Here is a 27,300-nt window from a genome sequence, read left to right as displayed (position 1 = left end):
GAGGCATTTCAAGATTTAAAATTCCGGGAGATGATCGTTTAATCGTCAGCTTAACTGAATAACCCAGTTTAAAAAAGCAGTAATGAGCTTATAAAATACTACGTCGTTCGATGTTTTAGCTTATCGTCTTACAAGATAATGCGCCTAGCTCGAAACAAAATTAAATTATGTAAGGCTTCATACAAAAGGCCTGCTTGAGCATTGTGAATACTTGGATGATCTAATGGATATTAAAAAGTTTCATTTCACTGAGCAATTTGTATGATATCATTTACTTTGAAGTATTGAGATACGCCTTGTTAATGTATTTACATTTAGCTACTCTACGGTGTCTTATGTTTTCTTTTGTATTGTTTTAAACACGTATGTGAAAATTAATAGAAATTCAAACAAACACATTGTTGTGTCAGTCTTATATCTGTCACACTGTGTATAAGAATTCGGTGGTGTGTCAATTCACTTTTTTTAGTATACAATTTTGTAGCACGTGGCATATTTTACTTTCGAATTACTTTAACATATTTTTAAATTACTTTCGGTTTTTTACAGACACAACATCTATTTTACATAAACATTATGAAATCAAAACAACGTCAACTGTCAGTGCTGACTGTCATCTGTCAAAAGAGATTGAACGCCATTTTGATTTAGCAATAGCGGCGTACTGCTTAAGATATTCAGCACAAGAAACGTTAACTATACAAAATAAGATTTTAATATCCAGCCAATAATAATAGCGACAACTTTTTAGTACATTTATGTGCTAAGCCAAATCACAAAATAAATATACGTGATTGCTTCCGCACCTACCCTATTTCCTGTATTTTATGAATTAACTTTGCGAACACGTATAAGTTTTTTATTCACATATAAATATATGTTTATGTCAAGAAGTGTCGTAAAAATTGATTGGATAGTGCCGTTAAGACTTGCGTTACCTTACTATGAACACGAAATTTCCGTTAATATTATTTGTAATCTCTTTGTCGTAAAAACATCAAAAAGGTTTATTTTTATTTATGTATTGAAACTCACAGCACCATACAACGACTGTAGGGTATAACCTATTCCTGCCTCGAGTGCCAGTCAGCAGTACATACCTAAACACCTTAAGCTAAAGCTTTAAATAATATCAATCATACTAACATACCAATATATACATATAGCTGTTATCTGATATTAATATTGGTTTGAACTTGGCCATAACCTTACCTGGCGTACCATAACATAAGACTACATACAACACACATATACAATATACATATATATTAACTGGTCCAATTTTATTAAAAATAAACGTTTTGAGATTTTTTAATAACTTAAACTAACAGACAACAAATCTTTATTGATTGAATAATTAATTAATACTGTATAATCCAAATATAACCTCAGGCAAACTTTAGCACACTACAGAAAGACTACGCGAGATATTAAATGAATCTACACATATGAATACTTTTAATTACATTAAAGCTTCAAATTTCGGCCTAATTAAGCACAGAATTAAGTAGATTTTCCCTCTTAATTACTTCATTTCTATAAAATGGTTACCATTTAACTAACTGCCCGTTACCGAAATACGGAAAGATTTGCATAGTATAGCGAAGTAGGCTGCGCGGGGCCATTGAAAAAAGACATTTTCATAAAAAAAGACTGACATTTTTGTCTACGTTAGAGCTTTTTAATACGGAAAGCGGCGTAAAAGTCTTCAAAGGGCAAAAGCTTTCAGAGTTTCCATTCATAGGCAGTTTGTATGGTGATTGCTACCGTAAAAATAAGCATTTGCATATGAATTAAATGTTTATTGTGAGGGAGTCTCTTAGTTTCTAGTTTATACATGTGTTTTGCACGCACAAAGGATAATAGTCGTACGTTCAAGTCGTTGAAGTTACTGGGCTGTGTAAGCGTCTTTTACTTGTTTTGGATCTTCTATGGTATTTTCTTATTTAAATTTTCGAACTATAAAAACCTACTTTCATAAGCTGTCAAAGTGAAATTACTAAGCAAAATTTTACTTTGTATTCTTGACAATTTATTTATCATTTTTGCTCCAAGGATGCGGGAAAAAATAAAATAATTTACCGGTATAAAAAAGTAAACCATTAAAATTAAAATTTCTTAAGAATTATACGTGTCTTTTTATTTGTCATTTAATGTTTATATCGAATTTAGCTTTTTGACGGTATTTGAAACTATTTAATTGTGACGGACAAATGTGTAAAAAGGTCAAAGTAGACCATTAAAAATAAAAAGATATTTAATAAAAGTCTCAACTACTTTCAACTTACAGCCTAATGTACTGTAATATTTTACCTCTTAGGACGATTTATGTAAAATCGTGGACAAGTGATATATCGCGAACACTAAAAGCAACTTAATATTAATCTATCGACGCGACAAGGCCAGCTATATTCATGTATCAGCTGCTAAAAAGGGACAAAATATGAATGGCCGAAACGAAATCGGATTTTTCGTTTTATGAATGGAATATATCATGCGAAGAATAAAACTGGATTCCTTTTTTACAAACAAATGTATGTGTAAATTTATGGGGTAGTAAAAATTTCATGCGAACACGAATTTTGCTTCTATTCTAAATGTAAGAAGGCCTATATTTGAGAGTACAAAAATTTTAATACGTTCTCATACGTGTCTGTATTTACATAGTTGTAAATATTTATTAAACTCAAGATATTAAGTTGCAATGATTAAAAACGTATCTCATTCTGAGTACTAAATTTGCTGGAGATCAGTTTAATAGTAATAAACTGTTCCAGGGAATTTAATATTATCTTTTGGTGTATTTTGTTAGTCTGTGAAATTATTAATTTCATACAAACTGTTCTTATAGTTTAATATTTTGTCTTTATCAATCTATTCTTAAGGTGCGTACATACAATATAACATAACATGTTATACAACATTGCTATACAACATGTTTCAGATAATGTGGACACTGAATGTTATAAAACATGTTATAATAACATGTTATTGATATGTATGCTAGGACGAACCCAGCATCTACGTGTTTTTTTCTTTTTCTTTCGTTATTTAAAATGGTTATATAACATTGTTATATTGCATTGTTATTCTAATGTGTACAGTATTGTTTTATGTTATAATGTTGAATAACAAGGTTACATAATGTGGACGTGTTATAAAACACAAGTAATATAATATGTTACATAGTCTGTACGCACCCTTAAAAAGGGAGATAATTGAATTTTTTTTTTTATGAGTGCAACACCGAGGTATTGATTTACATTAGTCAAATGTTAGTCTTATCAGTGACGATATAAATATTAAATGTTAATTATTTTTTATTTCGAGCTCATTAACGTTTTTAACTGTTTATTACGTCATCCCTCCAACAATGTCGCTTGTTACCGAGGAACTGGATAGCTGTATCAAAAAAGCTAAATATATTTAAGAGATAAACGCAAAACGCTCGAAGCGCCAGCCTTTGAGTTTGACAGCGAGCTTGTTAAGCTTTGTCAACTTTTTTACTTCTTAACTAAATAAAGGTCTGTGTATCTTTTTATGCAACATAGAAGAGTAAATAAAAAGGGGATTTTTGGGATGTTTCGTATCCGGGTTCGTTAAAATTTTTGAGTGCATTATGCGCTTTTGTTTCGTATACGCTTTTAATTGGTCCTTTTAGCAGCTTTGTGCCTTTTGTTTTTAACATGTAATTTGTGTTTTTTATGAAGCTTTATGATTTCGAGTTCCGAATTTTGGCTTTTTAAATAAGATAATATTTTGTTTTTTCGGATACGTTTGTTTTCTCGGTCGATTTATTTGTATTGATTATTCCTGTTTGTATAACAAAAATTGATACTTAACTCTCTCTAATGCTTTCCATCAGCAACACAGACACACAGACACAGACAGACGTTTAAATCCGTTTCAATTTCTTGAAAAACATAAATAATATTCACAGTTTTGAGCCTTTTCATTATACTTGAGTAAATAGTAATAATACAGTCACATCTCGTAGAGGCATCGTTAAACTTTTCAAAGAATCAGATTCGCGCACCAATTTGCTCCCGATTGAATTGCTACACGCGTCAAATGACTTACGAGATTGGATTTTTTTTCAAATTATACCTTGCCCTATTGATTTTGATACATTTTCAGTAACTTGAGTTTAAAGCGTGTTCTTTCGAAGACATTTTGTAGGTACATTTTTGTCACCAAACTAAAGCACTGAGATTTGAGCTTTACATTACTTTTCGAAGATATAATGCGTTATTTATATTTAATATGTTACTGTTAACATAGCAATGTTTGCTGTTGTTTGTTATTATCTATCTAATTGTATGAATTGTCATATGTATATGACAATTGTAGTCAATATAACTTTCCTAAAGAGTAAAAAAAGTGTTTTAATTTATTGGCATATAAAATAATAGTATTAAGGGATTAAGGGTTTATTTAGTTTACTTTGGCTATTTTTGGGGCATTGATCGCCTGTAACCAATTCATAACACACTCATAGATTGGACCTATCGCACGCCAGGATCTTAAACCCAGCTAAAATATTCATCATACACGTTATGATATATGTCACACACATACACATTCATAATGTGTTAATTAAAATATATAACATACTTTAATTAAAGATCACGTCCATCAATCACGTTGCGTATAAAACAAATGCTACACGTTTCGTAAACGAGAGAATACTCTTAGCAGACTGATTACAATCAATAATGTTTTCACTTAGCCATTGTTTTGCTAGACTTATAAATCTCTGTGCTCGGGTCAAACGAGCTGGCGATAAATCTTAATGTCAAGCGCCAAATGTCTAATATGATATTAACATTCTAGATATTTCTTGCTTCTAGAATGATTTTAATTCCAATATTTCAGGATACATTGGTGAGTGGTTAAATTTAAATAAAGTATTATAAGTATTATAGGAAGTATTATATATTAAGTTGAAACTATTTGTAATACTACTTCTACAATATTTGTATAAAAAGTATGTTTTGTCAATATTAAAGTAAAAGAACGTAATGAGACTGACTCAATTTGAAAATGTCTCAATAATTAATTTAAATACTATATAATAATTTAAAACTACTACGGTTTTCACCAATAGATATACTTGTGAATACTGAGGAAACTTTGGTTTCTTAATGATTATATGTAAATTGATAAAAAAAATATCTCTAAGAAGTTGCACAAAACTTACGCGGGCAAAGCTGCGGACTGAAGCTTTTTTTTAGTATTTATTTTATATATATATGTGCAGTATATATGTTTAAGTTAGCAATTAAAGCTCTCAAATAAGGTAGTCACTGTTTTTTACACTGAATTATTTTAAAATATGATTATTGTTACGTAATTTCTGAGAACGGAAATTCTATAAAAATAGTACTAGCATAAATACATACGGAATATAATGTTTGAACGTTTCGTTTACTGTCGCCGCACACGGGCCACACGCCACAGCCACAAACGCCGCCACGAGAAGCTAGAAGCGGCTACAAAGGTAGCTGAAGCGCGCGACAGCCACTTGTGGCCGGTGGTCGACACTTGCGGTCGGTGGCTGCTACTTTTTTTAACCCTTGCCTGCAGTATCATAATGGACTCTGACGAAGAAGGTTTAATTGCGCTACTTTTGATAAAAAGACGTCGTCGTAGAAGACGAAACCGTAGTTATTGGATACACAGAAAGACATTAAATATCCCCTCACCACGACAGGTCGGTAATCGACAACTATTGAACTATACATGATGAAGCATTTGGCCTCAGTGAAAATATGATGAGGCCATATTCTGGAAAATATTTGGACTTAGACAAAAAAGTTTTCAATTATAGGTTAAGCCGTGCCAGACGTTGCATTGAGTGTACCTTCGGCGTACTAGCAAACAAATGGAGAATATTACATCGCCTATTAAACACTTCTGTTCATTTCTCGGAAGACATTGTGAAATCTTGTTGTATTTTGCACAACTTTATTCGCAAAAGGGATGGTTTCAATTTTCGTTACACTTTGAAAATATTGGGACTCGAAAATATACAAAATACAAGCTGGCCAGTAACACGAGATTTCTTCCCAGGCCTTCACTTTTTCTCCTCTATTACTAAAACTATCACTTTTTGAATCCCAAATCGCAGGACGGGATTGTATCTCTGATATAAATAATTCTATATCCATATTTATCTACCTATATGAAACACAGACTACGTGCGTGCGTTACCGTCGACTTCAGGTTAACTGAGGTAAGGGAGAGAGGGGCGCGGAATCGCGCGAGTGGCGTGTGGCGGCTTTTTGTGTCGGCGTTTAGTGGCCGGTGCGAGCCACAAGAAGCAAGCTGCGACAATTTGTACCGTGTGGCCGCCACCGGCGCCACCGTGTGCGGCGAGTCCATATAAAATGTATGAAAATTACAGGAAATATGCCAGTGGCGGCGTTTTGTGGTTGTGGCCGGTGGCCCATGTGCGGGGACCCTTAAATTTGGAAATAGAATTTCGATTTTCAGTTGTTTTTCACCACACATGAATAAAGGTTTTCTCATGTTATGCCTACCATTAATTACATAATGGGAAATATCTTGTCGCTGTGATAATTTGTGTGCGGAAAACAAATAAATAACCGAGGTTTATGGGGATTAAGGTGTGGGAGGGTGTAAGGAAATGACGTCACGGGAAACTGATTTATCGGGCTAAGTAATTTTTGGTATAAGGAATTTCCTTAGCTTCCTCCCGAGGCTTTCTTATAATATTCCCATTTGACCGCAACTAAGTGTTAATATTGGCGTGGAAATAACTTTAGATATTATTAAAAAAATAGTATCTGTCTGAACAATTTTTTTTAAATCGATTTAGCTACTAATCGTTGAATCATTTAGCTTGCAAAGTACAGTTCAAATAACATTAAATCACTATTTAAAATCCCGTGACCCATTAATCAATCCAATATATTCCTCGCGTGTAAGCCCAAATAATCACTTTCGTCGGGAGTCCATCACGGGAAATATTAACCATTAAACCACGGAAACAATTAACTTATTTCTATATCTACGAAATTGAGTGCTCTTTGATGGAATCTATGTTACATATGAGATCAATTATAATACAAATTAAATAGGTTCAGATAGTTTGACATATATAATACTGTATATTTGGCACCAGTTGGCGCTGCAACTTTTGGATCTTGCCTTCAGATTTATGTCTTGATATTTTTAATGTAATATATAATTACATAGTATTGTCTTTGATTGACATAACATTTACACATTTAAAGAAAAAACTTTTTAACCGGATTAAAGTTATGTATTATTATAAATTTACAATTATTTAACATAATTATAAATTTATCCGACGTTTCGCGTGCTTTACAGCGTGCGTGGTCACCGTGACGTTATAATTAGTTCAAAATATAAGTAATGCATATAAGTTTTGCAGCTAGCAAAAGAACATATATTATATAGTATATGTATATGTACATCGTCGAGAGGATAACGGAAGCGCGGCCGACGTTAACGGCTAATTAGTTCTCTGCTACGGATTTCCGAAACGAGAGCTACGCGAACTGTATATGCTAATGTGGCTCTTTTAATTACATAATGTATTTATTTATATGATTATTTTAAATATATATTATCATATTGTTAGCCATATATGTACAACAATTGTAGTTCGTATATTATTCACAATGAAAGATTTTCACCTCTTTCAATGCAAACTAAAGATATTTGTTACCATTGTTACCAATTTTTACATGGAAATGCTTCATAATTACTTGATTCTCTAATCCCCACAGATATGCTTATTGCAGAATATTCCTATCTCTTAGTTATTGGATTACATAAAACAATTATTAAAAAACATAAAATTCAAAGCAAAAAAATAAGACGAAGAACAAATGTGATAGATGCCTTACATTATGTCCTAATACTGATGTGGCAATGGGCGGGGCATATAGCAAGATACACAGATATTGAACCGTAAAGACTGTAAGGAAAGGACCAAGAGGAAGAAGGAGAAGAGGTCGCCCAAAAAAAGGTGGATAGAAGAAAGAGAAGCGGTAAACGAAAGGAGAAAGAGAGACATTGACAGATTCAGTTGCAAAAAGCTGGAGGAGGCCTTTACCCGTGATAGGGTTCCGATCGACGGTACTGAAGGAAGCAGATAGGCTATTTTGTCATGATTGAAAATAAAACGGGCTTCTTTATTATTTTTATTAGTTATTAGCAGATTGATGAAACGGGAATCAAACACAGCCTCCAATTTAGTGTGTGCGTTAAACCAAGCTACTTAATTTGTTAAAGTCCCAAATCGATTCCGACTTGGCAACACCATTATAAGCTTTTAATGCTTGCCTTTAGTAAGGAGTCACTCATTCGGATGTTATTAAACATTTTCTTTGAATATCCAAGTGACTTAACTATACAGCAAACGTAAAAGTAGAATAAAAGTCTACAGAAAAATGCTGAAAGCTTGCGAGTTACAACTTCCACGACGTCATCCACACTTTGTGCGAATTCAATTTTCTCCGAGAGTTCTTACAATAATAAATATTGAAATGCAACACAAACACTTCCTGCATTTTTATTCGCATTTTTATATTTCTTTTGTACTCGTCTCGATGGAGAGCGGAATTTTAGAAGTGCACGAATATGCATGCAGTCATTTGCCTCTTTGAAAGCATTTGCCGATGTATTTTTAAAGTTACAGTAGTTCTGGCTTAGTGATTAAACGTTTGAATCCCGGCTGCGCATATCAGGTACCGTGCGTTGGGAAACAGGCACGTCTTAATACCAAGAAGTAACGTTGACATAGACAACTTAAAAAAAGAAACTAGCAATCTATAGACATAGGTTAATCCGGTGTTTAATGTAATAAATCTTAAAAATCGATGGGCAAATGTTCTAAAATCTATAAACGACACAGCATTGGGGTTGTCATCATTTGATTTTAATGATAGCAACCCCACGTATTGCCACGCAGACTGTATACATAATTCTATATTTAAAGTTAGTGTTTACCTTCGTCCAATTTATATCAATAACCCGAGGCTTTGGCTATTTGTTCGCTCAATATCCGTTGCCAAAGGATCGATTCGTATGCATTCCGTGGTATACAACTAGAAACTACTCGACACTAATTATAACAGCAGCCGGATTGCTATGGACTCCCTCGCGCCAATTTCCTGCAATACATGTTAAATGAACTGACGGAGGTGATCGCAATTCCCGTAGGGTTGGCGATTTTCTTTATAAAAACATTTTAAATATCGACTTGTGTCCGCGTTTAAGTACCTACTTGTTTGAGTTTAACAATTTAATACTTGGAATGTTTTAAAACGTACTGTATCAAAGTTTTAGTGATATGCTTTGTAATTTCGCCAGAAGTTTATTTTAAATGTTGTTCCTTTATATTAATTATTATAATCTGTACCTACTTGTAGCTGCGGAGAGTTTATTGCCAGTTCTGTGTTCTCTGTTCAGTTCCGTTAATGTAAAATTCGAAACATTTAATGTATTTTTTTTTTTTTGACGTTCATAAGTGTACATTGTGTTACCTACATGAATAAATTATTTTTGATTGATTTTGATCGATTGATTGATTGCAATATGACGATAAATAATAAATATACATCTCCGTACGTAAAGCTCAGTCTTTATATAAGAAAAAAAATATTTTGTTTCTTTTTTCGTTTTTTTTTTGACACGAAACTTTCTATAAAGCAAAATTATCGTAACGATTTATTAAACGTATGGGAACAGCACTACGTAACCTACCCTAAGAATCACTTAAAAGTTGATGTCGAGTGATAGACGTTTAATGACGAGGAATGGCTGGTTTTATGACGATTTTACATGTTTTTAAAGACGTCTGGTGTTTATGGTGATATCGGTAACGCTTGTTTATTGGCACTAAATTTAATTATTCAAAATAATACCACACTATGTCTAACGCAGTGACGTAGTAGCTAACTCATAGCTATAAAGACGTGGATTTTAGGCTCGGTTTCCGGTGAAAAAGACGCAGAAATATTTTTAACACAATTTTCTATATATAAATGCTTATTAATTTCCGACGGCACCAGCTTTAATAGAAGTACAAAAATATTAATAACACGTTGTTTTTTTTATTAATATATTAAAATAATAACTTAGTAACACAATTGACCATTTTGCATTCGATGTATTTGAATAGTTTTTTTGTCACAGTACTAGATAATAAGGTTATCGTTCAAATTCTGTTTTTGTAGCATTTAATAAACCTATATTTCTTCTCTAATATTTTCTTTATTTTTTTGTGCAACTGTGTTTTGTATGTTTAAAAATGTATTCTCTTTCTTGTCTTGCTTGTATGTAAGTTGCTGTAGGTATGCCAATAAATAATTATGCTATCAACTGATTGACTGATTGTAAAATTAATTATGTCTATCAAATGAATAGCTTTGATGCAATAGTTGTGGGTATTGACTACCATTGCCTATTCACTCGCATCGTAATGAAATTATAAATTTATGGAAACTTGTTCGTTCCAATTTAAAATGAATCCTTTTTTCTAAAGGACACATTCAAACCAGGCCAACGAAAAACGGACAAAAGTATTTGATAGAATAATTCAGAGTCGGTTAAAGTCAAGAAAACCTCTTAAATATACTGTTTTTTGTATGTAATGGTTAATCTAAAACAAATCTAAATATCATTTCTAATCTAAAAACTTGTGTTTGTTATTATTATCTTAATTCTAAATAAACCTACTTGGTTTCAGTAAGTATAATACTTGAATGAAATGTTCCATCAAGCGTTCTAAAGAACTGCGTATAAATATGATTCCTCCATTTCTATGTAATAGGATCAATTTAGGCAAAAATATATTCTCTCCAGCTCCATTATTCCGGAAAACTAGCTCATATATAATGCCTGAGCGAGATCGTCAGGGGCCATTAAGGTACGCGATATGTCTTAAAAGGCATTATCATTTAGATAACCTTTTGTATAGTGATTATTTAGAGATTAAGTGCCTCTTACACAAGTATGGCGTGTCTAAAGGCTGGATTAGACAGAATATTCGATGGGCGCTCAGAGTTCGGAACTTTACGCTAACATAATCTTAGGGCGTGCTATCATGTTGCGCGTAATGTGAAGTGATGTTGTGTGATACATTACTTTATATGACGAGGAAACGGGCAAACATATATGAAATTGAATATGATGACCATATATACAAACGCAGACATGTGTCTACCTTAAGCCAATCAGAACATAGTCGTTACTTGTTACCGCTTCTTGAAAACGCAGGAGTAACTAAAAGATTGTGTAATTTGAATTAAAGGTTAAGCGCTATATTAAATAAACATATATCATTCGAAAATATAATCGCTACTTAGGAGTATATACATGCATACAATTATTCATTGATGATTTAATAATAAATTATTTATTTAATATTAGATTATTAAATGATAATGAAACAGATACAGAAATCTGAGGCCCAGACCTAAAAAGGTTGTAGCGCCACTGATTATTATTACATATTACTAATAATAAATTACAGAATATAATTTCTTTACATTTCCTTAAGCACTTAAGGTTGACATGTATAACCCTAGGAATGATAATTTAAGCCTGATGGTTAACTTGTATTAGATCTAAAAAAGCGTTGTATGGTTTTGATGAAAAATATTTTTTTATAGGACTTGTATAATGTTGAATTGGTCAATGCGTAATGTTAGGTGATGTTATCAAACGTAGGAGGTACTGTTTCTACTTTCTCTACTTGATCTTAGTCTTAGTACATAATGAATATGTATACAAAGCCCCTAATAAATACGATTAGGCGGCGCATTTCGACGACGCGTCTACATATTAACTATCAAGAAGTTAAAGGCATTGGGTTGAATTCCTTAAGACAAACTAATTACACTAGAAGCCTTTGCAGTTTTATGTTGCGTTGAGTTTTCCCGGAAATGTAAATTAGGTTTAAAATGTCATAAGCGGTAACAAGAAACTACAAGTTCTGATTGGCTTAAGGTAGATACATGTCTGCGTTTGGATATGGTCATGTTTCAGCTAGTAATAACCGGGAATAAAAGGGTTAACGGGAGTTAAGTTCGGTGGCGGTTGTTGGAGGGATGATCAAATAAATGAAACTGAGTCGAAGCTAAGTGTCAACTGTCGTTAATCGTTTAAAACAAGGGTTTATAACATAAAATTATGGGTAGTGGGGTTGCGATGATGGACTAACAAAAAGCTGTAACTTATTTATGGCTTCTTAAAACTAAGTGATACTATGTTCTGTTCTGTTACCTATAAAGAATATAAGTGATGTCGACCATTACATTACTATATATATTACAATTTATGTATGTATGAAAAACTAAAGGATTAATTTAACATTTCGTTTCTATTGGTAACTAATATATATATATATACATTGGTATGTGTATTTTACAATGACTGGTATGTTATAGATAATATACGTAATATTTTAGTATTCGTAAAAAAATTGTCGGATTATTATTCCTATGTAATTTGATTTCTCGAAGCTAAAGACGCAAAACGTAGTGAGAAATATAAATGATATAAGAAATGGAGAGTCTTTGAAGCTCACTTATTTCCTGCACTTTGAATCGAAGTCATCTTTTGGCTGCAAAAAGTTGTCCCAACTTTACAATTTCAATATCCGCCGGACGACAGCTCTCATTTCCTTCTTGATTCGTGAATTAGATTGTGGAATATGGTCTTCTATCTCGGAAACTTGGTTATCAGTAACTTTATAGCTATTATATGGCTATTTAGAAGATATAACAGCAAAATAATTATAAATTGTATACGCAAATTACAGTAATCGCTCCATAACGCGTTTTCGTATAACGCCAAGCTCCAGATAACGCGGTATTTCCCCCTATAACGCGGAGAATTCTCAAGAAAACCAGTATTGAAACAGTACTGTGTAATAAAAATCTTTCCGTATATTGACTGATGTATTTCAACGAACAGATATTTCCAATTTCAATCTTCAAGAACGAGTTCTGCGTAAAGTGAATTACGATACCTGTAACGGGCGTTGTCATGGCAACCATTACCGGGTACCTCCGTGATTTCCGTCATGACAACAAGCAGGGACGGATTGGCCCTTACGCCTTTTGAAATTAGGGGCCCCGAGGACATCTTAAAGATTACCTTATGAGCCTGTGGAGGAAGTCTCCACTTCCTCGATTAGTCAAACTACTGACCCGTACGTTGCTGATGTCAAGATCTGTTGTATGTGTGCTAAGCACTTGAGATCACTTCCATAGTGCGACTTGGAGTATGACGTCATCGTACTTATTGTAGATGCAGACTGCCAAATATAAGAGCGGTATCCTAGAAGTACTGTTTACTTTACTTTACTTTATTTATAAAGTACTGTTATCTATTATCCAGATTATACATTTGTTAGAATGTGCAGTAATTATTATTGTAATATAGTTACAGTTCTATTTGGAGGAATGAAATGTTTATGCAGTAGTCTTTGTATTCTTGAAATAGATGATTTATCGGATATGCGAATAATAATAATTTATACTCCCAGAACTCGGCTCGAAGGACCAAAATGTACGGTTCCTAGATCAAAAGGGAAACTTGAAACAAATTATTTGCATTTGCATTGGGTTTTAATAATAGAGGTTATAATTTTCACGCCATATTTAGTTTTTACGATTGAGGAATAATTAATATACATATTATATAATACCCGTTATTCTGTGGTGTAAATAAGTTATCGTATAAGTAGAGAATCGTGGGAAATTCGCAGTCCAACGTGAATATTACATCAAGTTTATAACAAGTAACTTTTTCGTTGTTTGAAAGGGTGAAAAACTTTGATGGATATGGCGTCTTTGACAACTCTTTTAATATTAAAAGGGACATTAATGGAAAAATAGCTTGGATGTAGCGAAGTGTTTTACTTTACAAGTAGTGTGGATTTCCTGTAATAAGTTTGAATTATGAGAAATTTTCGGAAATTTTTTTTGGTATAATGGGGAGAGTTTTTGAATTAATAGGCCTAAACAGTTATGTTATTTTTGGATCTTTCTAGGCGTCAGCTAGCACTAAGCAGTGGCTTCAGAGTTTGAAGTCTCTTATCCCTGATCGTGGCTTAGGTCGCACCAATGTACTTTATATGTGAGCGTTTAATACTCGCTTATACGGTGAAAGAAAACAACATGCCTAAATTTGTTTGAATACTTGTCTATTATTTAGAACAAATACAGAAGTCAAATTCGCAGTCCTGAAAGGTTCTTGTACGCCATTTTATTTCAACTGTCTTTATAATAAATAGTTATAAAAATATAATTTATATATCAAAATACTATTAAAACCGAAAGTGTGGTTTTAATTACAATCAATACGTTTCTCTGGTCTTTGTCGTTAATATATTCACATACAAGGCACTTAGCCAGATTCAAGATAATTTCCATTCAAAACTGTAGTTGTTAACGTTCAAAGCACGTTAGATTAATCTATGCGAGTCGATCGCGTTCGATCGAATCTTCAAAGCTTATCGCTACGTCGACAAACGGGTGACGTTAGGCGGACTATACATGTGGTAGATCTCTTCAAATAAAACGATAATTTTTTATAATTATGCAAGATTTTTTTTTGCATTGAGGCTGTGCTTGTAATTAAGTTTTTCAATTATAAGTTCTTTACGATTTCTAGCTCTTGTTTCGATTATTGTAACGCATAGTTTTTGTGTGATTGTGAGATTCAGAAAGGAAATTCAGCACTGTATGTCAAAATCCAATACATTTTTGAAGTACGAGTACTGGAGTCAGACTAAGACTAAGTCACGTCGAAACTATTAGTTTGTTAGATATAATTTAAATACATATTATGTCATTACTAGCTAGTCCAATGCGTTAATCTTGATTGCTCTTTAAATGGCGGTTTAATGCTAAACTTCTTATTATTTTGAGAACTTGCATAGCAGCAAGGGCATTTTATTTTAATAAATCACGCGTTGGGATCCTTTTTTTGAGGCTTCAATCCTTGTGCAATTGTGGAAGAAAGCTTTCGTATAAGATTATTTTTTTAACGTAAAGTACCATGTAACAATATTAATGGATTCCCTTTTATAATCTAATATAGTTAAATTTTCTTCAGCGTTCTACGGGATCACAACATTTTGTTATCCTTGAATAAAACTCACCGAAATTATACCCTGCGAAAATCACCTTATTAAATATTAAATGTAATATGCTAAGAAATTGAAGAAATCTATCATAGGAAAATTATATTTGGAGTGGTTATAAGCCGACGAGGCGCGGCGTGAGTCTCCTGGCTGTTTAATCCAAATCCTTTCATCGAGGTATAGTGATTTGATTGAAATGTTGGTTTTCATATGGCTTATTTTATATGTAATCCTGTGATTAAGTTTACAAAAGCGTATTAGTTCTAAGTACACTTTAAAATACCTAACGGGGTTCCAAAACCAGATATTTGTTAAGTAAATTTCGAAAATCATAACAGTAAATATTGCTTATTACACGGCAATACAAGATAATAAAAACAGTAATAATTGACACCACTATCTTAAGGTCCATTTCTGAATATATTTAAATATCAATAAGAAGGTTATTTGAATATTTTTTACCAAACTGTGAACCTATATTTAATAACTGTCTTCCAAACGATCGGATTGTTTCTTTTAAATTTAAGTTGAAATAAGCAGAAAATTTGAATATCTCAAATTCAATTTAAGATTCAGTGGATCGTCGTTTCACGGGGTATAGGGTAACTGGGTCAAAGCAATATGAGTGCTCGACACCGGGTAAAACCTGACCCTTGCCATCCAATGACATTTATGCAGCTAAATGTGCTGAAAATTGCGTATCAAGTGCCAGCGAAATGGTATTTTAGAGATTTAAAAACGTTACATTTAGACTAGGATTAGTCGCGATATAATAGAGATTGATAAGAGAGATGCATATTTTACTACTTACCCTCAAAAAAATAGTTTTTATAATTTTAATTGAATATTTCTGTTTGTATTCGAAATTTTTTTTAGTAATCCGTAGTTGTAATAAGTGATTTCCAATTAATATCGGTCGTAATTCGGTTATCTAAAAACGTGCTTTATAGATCGAAATTAATATAGACTTAAATGATTAGAGTAATGGAATTGATTCTTTATAATCAATTTAGGTTATAGCTACAATTTTAAAGACGCATGTTTAAAGAAATATTATTAAAAACCTTCGAAATCATACGAAAATATTTTAGTTTCGTAAGTTTTTTAGAGTACACGGATATTGATTTTTGAATTTCGAATTCCAGATGAAGTGGACGTCATCGGCTACACGTCGAACCAGAGCGACAGCGAGTCGCTAGTGAGCGGCCACAGCGGTGACAGTGGCGTGGGCGTTGGTGTGGGCGGACGCAGGCGGCGCTGTACGAAGCCCGCGCGTTCTCGTTACACCAGGGTCTAGGTCAGACTATTTATTTATTACGTATGATGCTCTCTAATAGGGAATAGAACAATTTCTGCATCACATGATAATTTCTTGAGACAGAAACGGAACATACCGACCTAATCGCTGATTCCTTTAACCACGACCGTCAAGGATATCACAAATAAATCGCCATTATACATTCATACATAATATATGTACATATTTGCAATTGTTATTGGTGGGTATCAACTAGTAAACTACGAGATCGGAAATTATAATATTACTGGTTTAGGCTTTAGTCAGTGTTCTTTGTATTTGTAGAAAAAAGTTTGCATTTAGACTTTCGTCTATATATTATGTTTGTACGTGAGAAATATTTTTATTGCGTGAAAAATTAATTGTCTGTATTTTATTTGCAGGTGGGCAGTGCGCGGTGCGAGCGCGCGGCAGCGGCCATGTTTGTTGCCGCGCGTGACTCCGTAACGTAAAAACAAACGTAGGACATTTTGTTGATTCATGTACTGGGACGACTGTTGTTCGTGACTGAGTGGGGATCCCGTCCCGTGACATCACTAGTGACTCCCGGAGTGACCGCGCCGCACCGCGCTACTTTTATCGCGATTAAAACGCGACACAACGCGACACCGCGCAAACGACACACCGCTAACCATTACCGAGTACAAAATTGCCAAAAAAATACTTTCGTTTCTTCTCTCTTTTGTTTTGGATTGAATGTTTAAATTAATTTGTCACCCGCTTCTTCCATTATCATCACAACGGGCGCCGATGTTCAGCCGCCCGACCCAACTGTTACATCTTTGATTATAATTTTTTTCAAGTCAAAGTAAAATCTTTAGGTACTTATTGTTACTGGTTTTACAATATAAGTGTCGCTATCGTCTCAAATAGCGAATGTTGTATAGATAAAATATCGATAATTATATTTTTTGTATATAATTATTTTTTCTTGTATAAATTAATCAAATAGAATTAGATCTGTAAAGGCGAGACTAAATTCTATATAATTTTGGGGTTCATCATTATGGCAACCCACCAAAAAATTAAATTAAGTTCTAACCTTTTTTATATAAAAGTAATGGTAGTAAAAATGCGGCTTATTTTTATCAATGAAGTCGTTGAATTTACTTTGTACCTTTGACGTGTCAAAAATTTCTCTGTGCTAATCTCAACTTTAATACTAATCATTTCAATCTGTATGGCACAAATACAATAAAAGGACACGTTTTTTTATCAAAAAAACTAACATCCTATGTTTAAGTATTAAATATTGATTTATTAATGATCTCACTTCATTGTCATGAAACTGTACTGGTAATGTGTCATTGTTTTAAAGGACTTAAAATTAAATGTAAAACATAAGACTTAGTATTTATTTAGACAGAATTAATATTTACAAGCTTCAGGCATTCTAAATTTATATAGTATGTACAGAAAGATGACATAATTACTAGGCGGATTTCGATTTATATGGACACTCGTACCAAAAAAAATATTTTATGAAAGCTCGACAATACAATCTTGTTGATAAAGCAAATAGCTGAAGTTAGAGTACACAATATATTTTTGTTATTACTATTATATCTTATAATTAATAAATTGTTAATTCATTTTCTAAGTACGAATGGTATCTTATGTTTTAATTTCTTTGACATGTATCGAATCAGTGTTGCCAGTTATCACGAATAAAGATTATTGATGTTTCGAAAATCAAATTTTATCGCATCGATAGTCTATGGCAACACTATAAATCTCATCACTTTGGACCCAATTATTATCAATTCATTCATATTGTAAGTGGTTTGACGTATGGATGTATAAGTATAGTTGTAATCATTTGTAATTATGTTTGTTTTAGAAATGACAGCCTGATCTCTTAAGATTATATCAGTTACGGCCGAGCCGTGTGTCCGTCGGGCGCCATTCGCACTCAAACTATCCGCGCTCTTCATCCGCCAAAATTGACATTGACATTTCATTTGGCCCCATCCGATTTATTATTTATGGTCTAATTTCGGTTTAGCTTTTTCTATTCCGTTTACAACAGTACTTATTACCATCAACGAGTAAGATCTAGTCCTTATTCAATAAAAGTCAATTTTGGTACTATCCTTGAATCGAGTATACGCCCGATGCCTGTCAGCTTTCAAAGTCAAGACCGCGAGCGACTCTCGTGTTGATTTCAATACAGTTTATTTTTAATGGGAGGCCAGTAATCGTAAAGGTCGTTCGACACTAGAGTCGCCTCAACTTTGCGTCTATCGAGTCCTGTCTCAATCGTAAAGATTATATTCCTAAATATATTTTAATATATTATCACAAAATTATTTATTTTACATTATATTATTTTGATTATTTATATCGAGTACCAGTGTTTTGCTTCGACTCACATCCGCTTCGATCATCGCTCCAGTTTTGTTCGCGAGTGTAATGTGTTAGTGCGGCGACGGGACGCTATAAGAGTACAAATTCTGTGTAAGCCCCTACTTGAGTGTTAATTGTAAATGTTAATATTAAACACGAAACAGGGAGAAGGTACCAAGAAGCGCGTTGAGCGCGGGCGACAGTTGTAGCCAACGTCCAGTCTGATCTGCCTTCGGTGTTGTCTCTTCCTTAACTAAATTGTATCTGTATCCTATTGCTACAGTGAATTTGATTTGCGATATCTTCCGTCTGTCCTCTCTTCTAGTAGTGGTGCGCGTATGCGCCGTATATAAAACAGGTGTATCACTGTAACGATAGGGTATTAGAATAGGCGCCGCACTGTAAGCGCGCGCCACTCATTAGATAAGAAATGTGTTATTAGAAAAAAATTGCAATAAATTCTCGTCCGACGCCTCTCGCCGCTCCTCGACTGTTTACCCAACTTAGTCGCTGTATTATAAAATTTAGTCCGGCGTGTAAAAAATATCACTCTGTAAATATTTGGAGCCAAAATTTTTATACAAAATTATTTCATAAATATATTCTTGGACCAAGTTGATGGTGGAGCGGCGAGGGTTTTCGTGGGGCTGCCTGCGTTTCACGCCGGCTCGGAACACTAGCCGACTATGGTAACACTGACTTGTGAAGTAAACAATAGAAATGGCGGAGTGTTTCGGGTTGCGCTGTGTTCATTTTGATCAGTCCCGGCGTGCGCAGAGTCGTTGTCTGATCGTAGAGGCAAACATTAGGTACTATTGTGACTACTGCTGATGTGACATGGCAGCATTATTCAATGTAATTGACGAAACGTGGCACATATAATTTACTATATGTAAAAAGTTATAGAATTAATTTAATAAAATTATAATTAAAACTTCTTTTGTATTATTTTAACGGCATTTCCCCTGTTACGCTAGTAACATGTAATTGGATTTCGTTCCTAAAATTAAATCAATTTTGATAGATACAAGACAGGGGTCTTAAACAAAAACATTACTAGCGTGAACGACTAACGCCAATACAACATGTACCAAAATCAAATGGGCTACGATTATTTGTATTGTCATACAATTTAAAGTAACGATATTAGTTATGTCGTAAGGATTTTTTGTTAAATGGCCCCGGGAATTTGGCCTTGCAATACCGTTGAAACCAAGACTGGGACTTACCACCGATCAGCACCGCAAATAAGGACAGGACCACTTCGGCGACAGAGTCAGCGACGGTATCTGTAGTACCCGATGAAAAGGAAATGGCCAGTCTAGAGTAGAACGCAAAAAAGACCCTAGGTATCCCATCCCAATCTGCTGACTTGTATTGCCACACGCGGCATGTGTTTCTTGCGATGAGACGCTGAGATTCAGAGACAAGTTCTAACGCCAAGTAACGAGCAATTCAATTGAAAACTTTACGTTACTACACTGCAGCCCGACACAAAAATTCTGAGACTTCATCTGTCAAATGGTTGTAGGATTTTGTTGACAGTTAGCACTTAAGATGAAATAAAACTAAAAATAAATCATTTCAACTTTTTATTGTTGCTTACTTATTGGACATCGACCTGCGAGTGTCCCGAAAACTTAGCGTTAAAATTAATATCGCAGCATAATGGAAACATACTAAAACAAGAAAAACAGGTTAACAATAGCTTAAATGAATGTTATAATGGCACCAGATAGTGACTTAATTAGCTTAATTATTTCTTAGCTGTTAAGAGTCTTGCCCACTGTTACAGCTTTGTTTCTTCTTTATGACACAGATCATGCATATTATTTCATAAATTGGCCATAAACAACGCCAAACCTTTGACAACTTCTATAGTTTACACCTGGTATACGCGTATACTCGTACGTACTTTATCTAGGAAGGAATACTGTTTTTTTCATAACCTTTCGTTAACAGCGGGCAACTCATTGTTCAGACTAAATTCATTTTGTCCTGTACATGTTAGTTTTATTTAATTCTTTACAATTTCCTTTTTGTTAGTTATTCTTAGCGAATTAAAACTTTTTCTCATCGAATAATAGTCTGAACATCATAAAACCTTATGCACTAAATAACCGTGTACTGTTACCTTAACCGTATCTATCGTGAGTTATAAATATTAAAACGGAATACAGAGTGTATATATTGTAACTTATTAAGTACAAAAACAAATTTAACAGGGCGAAAAAAATCACAGTACGATAAATCGATGTTTTGGGGAACGTACTGACCAGTCGTCGACTAGCGATCCCAACTTCAATATGGTACCCAAATACGATGGTGCTTTCGATGATGACGAGCTGTGTGAAGCTGGGATTGCTTGGTGAACGCAATAGCAGGCGTCAAATGTCTTAGCGTGGAGGGTATACATAAATGTTTTATTACATATACCAAAAAGCTAATAAAGGAAACATTTTAAAGTGTATTTTTAAGGTATACGCATTAATATCTACTTAACGAATTATCATATTCGGAGCTTATATTTTACACTACATGAGGATAGAAATCATGTCAAACATATACAACAATATAAACATTATGAGGACGTAACATTAAAAGTAAAATTTAGTACCTATAACATACATAGATTATATACAAATAAAAAGGGGTAAACGATATAAAGCTTTTTATAAAATAGAGAATGCTCTAATGACAGATAGAGAAAGCATATTTTTGAAGGTCCACTTCCTGTCACACGTTTTGACTATTTACAGTCTGATACATCAATTAAATACTGTAAACTGTATTGCACATTTTCAGTTATAAAGAGTGACAGGTGCCTCATAGCCTAGCGGTCTTATTTATTATAAGTGGCAGCTAGGTGAGGGGTACCGGGTTCGTTTCCCGGTTCGAGGGCAAGTTTTAATTTAATTTAAAATTTGTTATCTGCCTTTCGGAGGGTTGTGCGGTACCAGGCGAATGCCTAAACCGTACATGGAGGACACGGTCGATTTTCTAAAGACAAGCACGAATTATAAAAAATCCTATACTTGACGCTAATGCACAAAATGTGCCAAAGCCATAAAAAAAAAGAGAGTGGACAAACAAATTCGAGTAATAGGCTATTTGACAATCACAAATCATTAATTTATCAAAAAAAAAAACAATAAATTAATTTATATACGTCTGTCACGTTACACCAAACGGTCACAGATTAGTCGAATCGATGATGTAAATAATTGGACTTTAATTTCGTCAGAGATCATTTTTGATCGAAATATGTGTAATCTAAGAATGAAAACTTGACTTTTGTTTACGTGCTTACACGAATTGTACATCGTTGCCTTAAGAAGCTGCGCATTTTGGAGTGTTCTTGAAATTATGAATGTTTAATAAGAATTGTTATGGCAAATACTAAACAGAATTAAAAATAAGAATTTGTGTAAGTTGTCACTATTAATCTGAAATGGTTTTTAAAATCTTATCACTGATTAGCTAGTTTGACGTTACATTGACAATATACTTTGCTTATTGCCTAAAAACATTCTTTTATTTTAAGGGATAGACAAATTGTGGATGCCAGCATGTACAACACTTATTTACAAACTTTACAATTATTTAATTATTATTAATCTTCTCAAAACTGATTTTTTTTTAACAAGTTCTAATGAACGGTAATTTTATTTTGATTTTTTTAGAACAATTAAACGGATATCAATCAATTTGTGTTACTTTTAGTTGTCACAAATAATTATTATTTAATTGCGATATACGTTTCGACAACTATGGTACTCATATTTTCTTATTATTGTACGCATTTGTGTTTTAAAACTCCATTGTTTAGACTTGTTTGAATGTGTGAACAAGTGAACAAATCTATAATACCTATTTTCAATAGTTTACTAATATAAATGTCGCAGCTTTTTTTTTTTTTACTAAATTCAACAGATGGCATTAATTGGCATCTTATACGCAACATATTTCTCCCCAAATGTCATAAACGTACTATAAACCTTAATTAGTTAAATAATGTTTTGTCACGTTTTTCTTCCCACATTAAATAACTATCTCAGGTTTTTGTCGTTTATGAATACGATAAGCCAAGCTCTTATGGCTCTGAATACCATTTTGCCTAAAACCTTTTAAAACTACCAATTACTGTGCGTTTCTAAGACACGTAGGTTTTTAATCTAAATTGCCCTACGTTTTAATTGAAAAATTCATAGAATACCTATGTTCCTTATATTGATTGAATTTCTTCTAAAATGAGCTTAAATACATTTTAAACCATACAATTTAGGCATTTGTAAAATCCACTTGATATTCTACATTGTATTGAACTTATTGTTTTTATTTCAAAAAGCTCCAAATAAATATAAATGAGCAATATTAAATGATTTTAACTACTTATTTTAATTCCAAAATTTCAATCGACGTTACCTCTTATTATGCGACGGAAAAGTCTAAATGTTTATTTTGGATTCTTGTGTTAGTACTTATAAAATCCTATTGATTATACGTATTTTATATTGTTTTTGTGAATTGCTACACTTAGAAAATGAAATTGGAAAATTCTTGTCCAGCAAGAATGTTGGGAAATAACTAAAAATTTAGAAAACACAGATTATAAATCTAATACATACATTTAAATCTGTCAGCTGTCAAATAGACAAATGACAGGAATCTTAACAACGCTTACCGTCAAAACATCGAATCAATTTGTAAACACTTCACATGTATCACAAACATCCACATTTATGAAATACATTGTCAACACACAAATATTGAAATAAAACAGCATTTATTAATACTAAAAAACTTGGATTTTTTCAGAGTATTTAACAGATTAAAAAAAAACAATCCTACTAATTGTAAAATAGTATTGGATACTATATGAGGATCCGTAGTGTTTTGCTAAAACACAAAAATTCGGTGAACTTTTTAATTTCAATACACAATGCATAAAATATGAAATGCGTATTTTTAAATGTAACAAAATGAAATTAAGTACTCTGAGTATAATTTACAAACTAATATTGCGGAAGCGATTCCGCTTAACATTCCGAAAAGCGGTTTTTCATTAAAACCGTACAATAACCGCTAAAAAGTCCGTAAACTTAGTTGCGAATTGCTATTTTATTTCAATGCACAACATATTACAATTTGGTCACGAGTTACTTATCGCAGTCCGGCACTAGTTGGACACTGTCATCTGATCGTTTGGTGTGAGGTCTCCGAATAGGGCGTGGTTGGAGAATCGAAAATCTATCTTGCTGACTCTGCTTTTTATTTAATACTATACGCAGGTGGGTTTCACCTGTAAATTTAAGAAATATTTCGGTATAATATTTTTTGATTACGCCCTTATACATATTGCCACATCTTTTAATTTTTTTTTAGTGTTCAAGTCAATCAGGGAGCGTTCAAGTATTACGTAACGCAATTTTTGGAGATTATTGACCCCCCCCCCCTAGTTTTTCAGTACCCAAGTACAGTAAAACGTTTCGTGACCACCTGGTAACTCTTTAGTTATTATTATGTAGTGTAAGTCGAATTTTTTTGTAACAATAACGCGTAATTTAATCCCCGCCCCGCATCGTAACGCTTTACAAAGGACCCCCCCCCCAAAATACATTACGTAATACTTGAACGCTCCCTCACAAAAGTTATATTTAAAATTTTAATAAATCTAAGCGAACTACTAATACTTACTTATGGCCGAGAAAGACACGATCAATATTCGTAACATACCTGGTAACGATAGTGGTCTTCCACAAAGCGTTATATCATGAGCTCGGGGAGATACGGATCTTGAAGATCGAGGTCTACTGGTATTATTGTTTTTCGTCTCATCACACCGGGTGCCACGACGTGGAGACCTGGATCCGAGAAGCTCCTGGAATGATTACATCTTGGTTTAATGACATTACCTTACAGTAACCCGATTGTGGTCCGACTAATAAATATACGAAAGTTCTTTAATCTAATCTTAGAAATTCGTGAAAAAAAGTATTTACTGACTTCCTTTACAGAAAAATAAAAAAGCTAAGAAATTACCACAACAGTAGTGGTCTGAGGACTCTAGACCGAACTTACGTTACGGATCAGGTTCTACTATAAAAAGAAATAACCCGTGCGTGTAGAGTGCAAATTAATTGCCTTAAGCATACTGCCAATCTCATTAAGACATTCCATAAATACCAAACATTTTGATAGTAAAATCACAATAATTACGTAAAATACAGTCCCAACACTCCTAATAGACTGGTAAGGGATAGCAAGAAAAGCGTCAATAGTAGTTAGAGAAAGAATATTTAAAAAATAAAGTGTTGATAAAATTCAATGTCATATGTTAGTTTAGGATCAATTTTATTAAAAGACATGTGAAACTTGATGTGAATTCTTATAACCATCTTTTAATCCCCATATTTTAATACTAACTAGATATCATATTAACACTCTTACTACAACATAAATAAATAAAATAATGTAACGAATCTTCTACCTCACCTTTTTCATTATAGTAACAGTGTTGTGTAAAGTTATGTTACTAATAAAAAAAGGGTTATTCTCTTCTGTTATTTATATATGTATAATAAGAAGAATACAGAACATAAAGTGATCAAGGAATTTAAGAAATTAATGGAGGTGCAAACACATACATAATAGTAGTATATTAGTAACCTTTTCCTGAGAATTGACTGAATAAGCACTATATGAGACTGGACTGTCCACTCCGAAATCAAATGCACTGGACGCTCGGTTAGACAGATTATCTTGATCCAAGCAGCAATCAGAAAAATGTTAATATTTTATTAGTTAAGCTTAAAATATTAGTATTTTATAGGCATAAATTATTACTAGTTTTTAAATAGAAAATACACTTTAGGAACAAGTTCGTTCCTTGATAATTGCTTTCAATGGTAACATGGTACCTCTAAAAATAAGCTTAGTTAAAAATATGTGACCATATGTTAGTAGCTAAGAAAGTATACACATTATATATTTTTATGAATTAATAAGCCAAAAAAATTATGCCATACCTTGTGGCCAACAACTGGTAGGAGGTGGTGACCTTATCATATGTTCATGAACCTCTTTCAATGTCAGAGGATCATCTTCTACAAAATCAAGAGGTGCACTACCAAATTCCTGAAATTATGTTTACTCTTTGGGTTAATTTAAACATAGCTTATTTTATTATACATAAAATGGAAAGCCAACACAGCTCAAAGTTGAGCCTAGTGGCCATAGGTCATAGGTTCGATCCCCAACTGTGCACCAGTGGACATTCTGTTTATGATTGTTTCTAGATTTCTATGATCTCTTTCCATTTAACATTCGCTCAAATGGTGAAGGAAAACAGTGAGGAAACCTTGCCTTAGACCCAAAAAGTCAACAGCTTGCGTCAGGCACAGAAGGCTGATCACCTACTTGCCTATTAGATTATCATATGATCATGAAACAGATACAGAAATCTGAAGCCCAGACCTAAAAAGGTTGTAGCGCAATTGATTTTTTTAAATGGAATGCATTACAATTTTTTTTTTTTTAAAACGTACAGAAAGTGTTACTGTAAAATAATACATTAAATGTAAAGTAAGAATCTTGCACATCAGCAATTCTTTTGCATGTTACGGAGTACTATAAAATTCTCACCTGTGACATTAAAATAGTATCATCTGATTCACATTCATCATGATGACTTTCTATTAGACTCTCTCTGCTTGCCATAACCTGCTGTAACGCAATAGATTAATTATTCATAACATTCACTGTTTCTGTAATACATTACATAAAACGTAAACGTTTACGCACCTGTAAATACGGGTTATCTTGCCTCGATAACCTTAGAGCTTCCATATCTTGAGCGATATTTCTCGTTCTTCCTGGTGTTAGCAGTACTGCAGGAGACCCGCTTATTGTGGGGCCAAGGACTATGTACAAAATATGTTATAATATTTGATTGTTCGTATTCGAACTAAGACAATTTTATAAGTAGTTTAATGCTTTTTGATTATGTGCACTTACCAGAAAGTGAATCGTTTCTACTTTGCATTTTAATGTTTATTATTTATTTTATTTATGGATTATAATCCCGACGTAGAACAAAAAATTAATTGGAATAGCACAGCTATTGTTTAAACATGACTTAATATTTTTTTATTACGCAAATCTGTTCTATCTTTAATCTTCTTATAAGACTGTTTCTGAAAGATACATTAAATTAATAATATTTTATTTTTTTAAACTGAATAACTACGAGCACAAGAATATAAGGTAGATACTAGAAGTTTGAAGTGTCGCGTGTGACGTTTATAGATTAAGGTGTCAGCCATACTGACAATTAACTTAAAAACTATATGGGTTTTTTTTTTTGGAGTTTATGGCCTGGTATCTAGACCTTTAGGCCAAACGTTATAGGTATATAAAACATATTCACAGATTCGTTACTAATTATAATATGACTTATGACTGTACCGCATTTGAAATGAATAAATATAATTAAAAAATAGTTTGC

General features: G+C 33.1%; 2 protein-coding genes across 5 annotated transcripts in view; one reads left to right on the top strand and one right to left on the bottom strand.

The window, feature by feature from the left end:
- Nucleotides 1-19,728, top strand: part of LOC125052637 (max dimerization protein 1-like) — a 256,765-nt gene extending 237,037 nt beyond the window's left edge. For both annotated transcript variants that reach the window (XM_047653586.1, XM_047653585.1), the window contains exons 6-7: nt 16,297-16,448; nt 16,832-19,728. In XM_047653586.1, the coding sequence (XP_047509542.1) occupies nt 16,297-16,448 (152 nt within the window). In that variant the 3' untranslated portion in view covers nt 16,832-19,728. The remainder of the gene's footprint in view (nt 1-16,296; nt 16,449-16,831) is intronic.
- Nucleotides 19,729-23,867: 4,139 nt separating this feature from the next.
- Nucleotides 23,868-27,081, bottom strand: LOC125052732. 3 transcript variants are annotated; one of them, XM_047653737.1, is made up of 7 exons: nt 26,811-27,081; nt 26,598-26,716; nt 26,439-26,519; nt 25,823-25,931; nt 25,464-25,555; nt 24,531-24,675; nt 23,868-24,096 (listed from the first exon to the last, which is right to left on the bottom strand). In XM_047653737.1, exons 1-7 carry the CDS (start codon nt 26,836-26,838, stop codon nt 23,954-23,956), a joined length of 717 nt encoding a protein of 238 aa, XP_047509693.1. In that variant the 5' UTR covers nt 26,839-27,081; the 3' UTR covers nt 23,868-23,953. The 3 variants fall into 3 exon arrangements, 2 of the variants coding, with proteins under 2 accessions (XP_047509693.1, XP_047509694.1); XM_047653738.1 differs by having other exon boundaries at nt 26,439-26,516; XR_007117481.1 differs by lacking the exon at nt 25,464-25,555 and having other exon boundaries at nt 23,969-24,096.
- Between the last annotated feature and the right edge of the window lie 219 nt (nt 27,082-27,300).

The sequence above is a fragment of the Pieris napi genome, chromosome 9 (assembly GCF_905475465.1).
Source record: "Pieris napi chromosome 9, ilPieNapi1.2, whole genome shotgun sequence".
NCBI classification, from domain to species: Eukaryota; Metazoa; Arthropoda; class Insecta; order Lepidoptera; family Pieridae; genus Pieris; species Pieris napi.
The sequence above is the reverse complement of the archived record's forward strand: the minus strand, read 5'-3'. Positions and strand labels throughout refer to the sequence as shown.

What these genes read in the sequence shown, in the direction of transcription:
- LOC125052732 (XM_047653737.1), bottom strand. Translation starts at nt 26,838, where the DNA reads ATGCAAAGTAGAAACGATTCACTTTCTG. An exon ending in AAGATAACCCGTATTTACAG is followed by an intron (nt 26,520 to 26,597) that starts GTGCGTAAACGT and finishes ATTGCGTTACAG; the next exon opens with CAGGTTATGGCAAGCAGAGA. An exon ending in ATACTATTTTAATGTCACAG is followed by an intron (nt 25,932 to 26,438) that starts GTGAGAATTTTA and finishes ACATAATTTCAG; the next exon opens with GAATTTGGTAGTGCACCTCT.